Source organism: Mus caroli, chromosome 14 (genome assembly GCF_900094665.2).
Source record: "Mus caroli chromosome 14, CAROLI_EIJ_v1.1, whole genome shotgun sequence".
Taxonomy (NCBI): Eukaryota; Metazoa; Chordata; class Mammalia; order Rodentia; family Muridae; genus Mus; species Mus caroli.
The window spans coordinates 6840063-6846490 of NC_034583.1; the positions used below are offsets into that span (position 1 = coordinate 6840063).

The following is a 6428-nucleotide window of genomic DNA, read 5'->3' on the forward strand; positions in this document are numbered from 1 at the left end:
TAATGGGAATCTTGTATGAGAGGCATTAAAGGTCACACTGTATGTGACTTCCTGACTTTCTAGGACATCAGAATGCCACTCTATTTGGGCCAGTATTATAAGAACAAATGAGGACACACACAACAGTGCCCTCGAGACCAAGCAGCCTTGGCACAGCCACGGGCATATCGCTTCTAGTACTCTGCCTAATAAATGTCTGTTGTGTTCTGTTATGGAAACACCAGAAAACTAACTTGGATGATCAAACAATTGTGTGGCACCAGCCTCCTTAAAGAAGGCCTGGGGCTAGGGGTGTTGAGCAGGAACCAGCCTGTGAAACAAGGCCATGGCCAGCCAACACGATAGCAGAAATGTCCAGAGTGCAAGGGAAAGAACTAGAGAAAGGTGAAAGATGAAAACTAAAGGTGCCCTTTCTCATTCTGTGCTGCATTACGGATCCAAGATGCAGCCCTCCGTAGCGTATTTATGTGCATTATTCAGTGATGACGCTTTGGCCAATTTGAATTGTTGTGCCTTCTCTGGGGCTATATTTACCATCTGCTAAAGACTCTAAGGTTGAGGATTTTACCCAGGTCTGTTACTTGTATAATGTATTTTCAAATATTGTCTTAAATTCTAAGTAGTATAAAATAATGTGAGGTTTACATTTACCTATTCATGTTTTTGCTATATGCACATATATTTTAGGTAAATTTTGACCTTACCAAGTTCCTAAAATTTAACTTGAAATCCCAGCTTTGTAACATACTCACTAATTCAGCTAAATAATGAACTGAAATTATTTTATTTCCTTCCTATAATGTTTGAATAGATTTTACCATATGTTTACAAGGAAAAGCTTCAATATGCAGAAAAAAATAGACAAAAATGCACTTACTGTTAACACTTCTAGGTTTTTGTTCCTGGTTTCTGTGATAACATTTTTTTCTCTTTGACTTCTATCTCCTGTTTAAAAGAATACACTAAATGAGTAAACAAATAAATAGTAGGTAAGTATGTCATGGGTGGCACTTTTAAATGACATGGGGGTGGGCTTGCAAGATGACTCAGAGTTGAGATAATTGTTGACAAGCATGACAACCTGAGGTTGGTGCCCACATGACAGAAAGGAACACCCTGACTCCCTTTGGTTGTTCTGTGACCTTCCACAAAATAAAAATTGAAATATAGGTGTGGTTACTTCAGCAATACACACACGGAAACTGAAGTGGTCAGCATGGCTCCCCTGTAAGGATAACATGCAAATTTGTGATACAGTTCATATTTTTTTTTAAATAAGACTAAGGATGTTCAAAACAGATTTATGGAAACTATTTTGTAAGGTTCATATATACTTGTGTGTGTATGTATTTAAGTATTTATATATGTATATGTGTATATACATATAAAAGAATATTTATATAAATATTATACACACACATAGTAGAGGTCAGGAAGAGGCTGGGCAAAGCAGTGTCTTCTAGACATGACAGGACCATTGTATGAGGTCACAGCAGCTGTGATGTCTGCACAAGACCTGTCTAAGAACAAACCCCTCAGTATTTGAGCATGGAGTAAGGAGAGACTCACAGGCCACACCTCTCTGAAAAGCCACACCTCTCACTGAAAAGCCACTGACAGTTGATGGCTCTGGCAAAAGGGTTATCAGCTGTTTTCTTTTTTATAAGAGTGTGGTTTCTGGTAGCTCAGCCATTCTCAGAAGACATGAAGTTGTGAAGTAGTGAACACTTAGGAAGGTGAATGTAGGAAAATTACAAGGTGGTATGGGAGTGACTATGGTCAAAATACATTTCAAGAAATTCTCAAAAAATCAACAAAATATTGTATTAATATAAGTGTATATAATTTTAAAATTATATAATCCAAGAATAATTAGCAAAGTATATCTTACCTACAACATATTTCATTCCTCTGTACAAAAAAAATTTGACAAAACATCAGTTAAATTATGATAATATATGTTGAAAATCATTTCATTCAATAATTAACATGTAACTGTATCACATCTAGTTTTTTTTTTTTTACAAAGAAGTAATAATATGGTTTTCATTAGCTGTTCCCATCTGCTTTACCACACCATAAAAAAAAGTCCTGTGTCTGTAATGGAAACACAGATCTAACTCTGACGTTTGTTACCCTGCATGGAAGTACAGTTATGTGATGGTGTCTGTGCATGCGTGCCTGTGTTACCGAGATTGAATCCAGAGCCTCTTCATGCTTTACATTACCTTTCTTCATTTTATTTTTTATTTTGATAAATGGTCTAACTCATGCTGCACTTGAATCTGCAAACCTCCAGCCTCAATCTCCCATGGATTTGGGATTATAGGCCTGTGTCCCTAGGCCAGGTTCCAACTTTACTTTTGAAGCTATGGCATTCTTTGCCCTGAAGCACTGTATTGACAAATGGCAACAAGAGCAGGTGTGTTTTCTATCCATTTCTTTAACCTCAATGAACTTTGAAACCAATCAATTGTGTGGAGAGAGAACTGTCACTTACTACTTACATGTCCCTAAATTAATTCCTAGTGAGTGTCAAACACCTGTCCATGAAACCACTTTGCCTCAAAATAATATGACTTTTTTTTTTTTTTTGCTGACAAATTTTTTTGTTTTAAAAGACTTCTCACAGACAGTACATTCTATCCCCAAGTCACGTAGTGCTGATCTTCCATTTGAGCAGGGCTTGGTTTTTATTTTATTTTATTTTTTGCTGTTCTTTTGTTGTTTGACAGGTTGGAGTTTTTAAAAGATATATTATTTTATTTTTAATTTGTGGGTAGGTTTCCATGGAGCCTACAAGTGAGATCCTTTGTAAGTGGAACTACAAGGGGTTTTCAGCCTCCCAGAGTTGGTGCTAAGAACTAAACTACTAAACTCCCATCCTCTGCAAGAGCAGTAACTGCTCCTAACTTTTAAGCCATGTCTATATCCGCGTATTTCTGTTTGTTTGATGTGTGTGTGTGTGTGTGTGTGTGTGTGTGTGTGTGTGTGTTTGACAAGGTCTCATATAGATAAATCTATCCTCAAATTTGCTGTGCAGTTATTGCCTCTGCCTCCTAAATGCCATCAAGCTAACCTCTGTTGCTGGTTTTTAATATTTTTTTAGAAATTACAATTACATAATATATCTTTTCTTTTCCTCCCTCCAATATATACTTCCTTGCTGTCTTTCAAATTCATAGCCCCTTTTTTCGTTAAATGTGTTGCATATGTGTGTGTGGCTGTGAGTATGTATATGCATGTGTGTTTATATTATATATAAACTGTTTAGTATGTGTAGTGATTCTGTATGTATGCATATGTTTTCAGGGTTGACCATTTGGTATTAGATAACCAGTTGGTGTGCTCTTCCCAGAGAAGACTCTGTCTCCTGCTTTTGACATTCCTTAGTTGTCTATAGTTCTTTGCATGGGACCAAGGTCTCAAAAACTTCTGCTTTATATATATTAGGATATCCATGCTAGGATATCCTAATTCAGCTCATACTTTACTAAGCCAGTTCAATTCCTAACTTGTCCCTACGATAATAGTAGTCTTCAGCCCTCATCAAGCAAACTTCTGCTTGCAAGAGACAAAGACCATTACAGACAACCACAAGCCATCAAAATGCAGAATTGTGAACCCAAATGCCAACTGATACAACCACAGCAAAGTTCCTACATCTAATGCTCATTGATAATTGTGGAAGAGGGGGTGAAAAGATTGTAAGAACCCAGGGATCAGGGAGTTTGCTGTGAGACCGTCTACAAGAAACATTGCTGTTTACTAAAGAAACCCCCCACAGCACTTCAGGTTAGAGAGGTTTGGAGATCTCTAGTAAAAGAGACCATTGAGTTTTGTACCCCTAGTATTTTGTCTCTCTAAAGCACACTTAGGAAAAATCACGGACAGTTAAGATTACCAAACTTTAATTCATTCTAATTCTTTACTTCAATAACTTAAAAAGAAAAAGGAAATCCACATACTTGAATTTTGACTTGGAGACTTCCTTGGTCATTCTCTGAGACTTGGTCTTAATGTTTCCATATCTCCAGAGTAGAAAACACATCCAGGAAACCAATCCAACAAAGAAAACAGCCATCAGAGTAAAGACGAAAGGAACATACCAGTCACTGCTTTTGTACGTGTTGATAGCTGTGTACACAATGGTCAGACCCTTTCTCTGCTGTAAAAAAGTATTTCAGAGCAAACAGAGCATTAATCCCTGTTTTCAAAGCACATCTGTTTGCACAGTGAAGCATCAGTACAGAGCACCATTTTGATACAGACAATGGGATACGAACTCTTATATATGTGTAAGTACCCAGGTAACAATGAGAAACATGATGACATAAAAGAGTCACCAAATTAAAACTGTGGAGAATAGAATTGCATGGAGTAGCCACTCTGTGCTCCAAAGCAAGTAATGTCTCTTTTTGTTCACCTCAATATTTTCACCTATAAAATTAAGAGATTGAGCTAGATGATACACAAGATCTTTTTAGACTTGTGTGTCCCTGTTAATTGCTCCCTTTTGTGTATCTTGAGGTAACTGTGCATTCTTGAAAATTAAATACTCAAGGAAAAAGACTTTTTAATGCTTTATCTTAAAGGCCACAAAACAATACATTATACCCTAAAGTCGATCAAATAGGAACATTCATTTCAGGTGGCTAATAAGCCATTATGTAATTCAGGAGAGGGTTCCCATATCTGCTTTATAAATTATAAGATACTAAACGGTGTGCTAATGTTATAGAGTTGGACCGAAGATTATATAAAATGATGGCCATAAGACGTGGTGCCATGCCTGGCACATCATGGGTTCCCATTGTTATGGTAGCAAAGTTCTTCAAAGTGTCCAGTTGCAGTTTTTTTTTCATGGTTGTAATCCACTGAATAGTGCTCCCTTCTATTGAGCAAGACCTTCAGATTATTTGGCCAGCCATTTAGGGGTCCTCTACATATGTGCATGTAACGTCCACTACTCCTGTACACACAATATATATTCATAGAGCCCTATGGTTGTTTGAGGTAGTGTCAAAGTCTAAAGGCATATGAAAGAGAGCAGTGGTCTGATTATTTGTTTAGCATTTCTGGATGATATTTGACTTTGCAGTAAAATATTTACAGCATAGAAACTCAAATCAAATTCTCTAGCTCTTTACTTCAGAACTGGTTGGAGGAATTGGTGTGCTGGTTCTCATCACGTTAATATCTATGACAGCAGTTCCTGTCTTGGGCTTGACAGCTTTGCCATATTGCAGGTTGTCATCGATTACATGTACCACAAGATGATATTGCAGCTGCAGTTCAGTTCCAGATTCAAAGTTGAAAGGATTCTTCACAACTAATTTTGGAGTATTTGAACCCCGAGATGGGTCTAATTGGAAATGAAGATTTTCATTTCCTTTAAAAGGAATAATGAGAAAGTAAAATTATTTTAGAATACATCAAATGGTCTCAAGCTACCTTAAAATTATGTCAAAACCCAGAATGTGCATATAAATTAACATCTATGTACACTATAAATTTCCATATCTAAAAATAGCTTAAAATAAAGTTGAAATAAAATAAGAAATACTAGCCGGGCGTGGTGGTGCATGCCTTTAATCCCAGCACTCGGGAGGCAGAGGCAGGCGGATTTCTGAGTTCAAGGCCAGCCTGGTTTACAGAGTGAGTTCCAGGACAGCCAGGGCTACACAAAGAAACCCTGTCTTGGAAAAAAAAAAAAAAGAAAAAGAAATACTTATAAGGGGAAAATGTTTTTAAACTAGGCATGTTACGGTAGCCCTAAAATCTCAGCACTTGGGCAGGAGAGGCAAGAGGATCAAAGCCATCCTTGGCTACATGAAGAGTTCAAGGCCAACCTGGGCTACAAAAGATGCTATCACAAAAAGAAAAATTGTCTAACCCCCACATGTAACCAGCAAATCTTAATGCTACTATCTGATTATTCTGCCTGATTTTTTCCTCTTCCTTTATTTGATTCTCACATTCAACTTAGTCTAGACTAATACCTATTGAGCTAGACAATCCACAGTACAAATAATGTCCTTAAGAAGTAAAGCCCTTGTAGACAAACCCAGGGCCTTGAAGATGACATTATTGTAAACAAGATGAGCATTTCTCCTTTCTTCATGGAGCTTATCATTTAGCAGTAGGTATAACACCAAACAGTCTTCATAGTTTATTACCTATGTGTTTGCTGCTATCTACACTCTCCCTTTTTCAGATGAGCAGCAGCAGTCTGAGCCTTGTGAAAAGGTCTTATTGTTATGATCAAGAGGAATTCAAGGACCCTGTTTTCCTGATGTACTGGCTAGTTTTATGTCAACTTGACACAGCTGGAGTTATCACAGAGAAAGGAGCTTCAGTTGAGGAAATGCCTTCATGAGATCCAACTCTAAGACATTTTCTCAATTAGTGATCAAGGGGGAAAGACC

General features: G+C 37.3%; 1 protein-coding gene across 1 annotated transcript in view; it reads right to left on the reverse strand.

The window, feature by feature from the left end:
- Window positions 1-268: 268 nt before the first annotated feature.
- Window positions 269-6428, reverse strand: part of LOC110309746 (cadherin-related family member 3-like) — a 99469-nt gene continuing 93309 nt past the window's right edge. Inside the window, exons 14-18 of the mRNA XM_021182476.1 lie at window positions 5151-5392; window positions 3969-4168; window positions 1892-1911; window positions 878-945; window positions 269-310 (exon numbers count right to left, since the gene is read on the reverse strand). Coding sequence (XP_021038135.1) covers window positions 269-310; window positions 878-945; window positions 1892-1911; window positions 3969-4168; window positions 5151-5392 — 572 coding nt within the window. The remainder of the gene's footprint in view (window positions 311-877; window positions 946-1891; window positions 1912-3968; window positions 4169-5150; window positions 5393-6428) is intronic.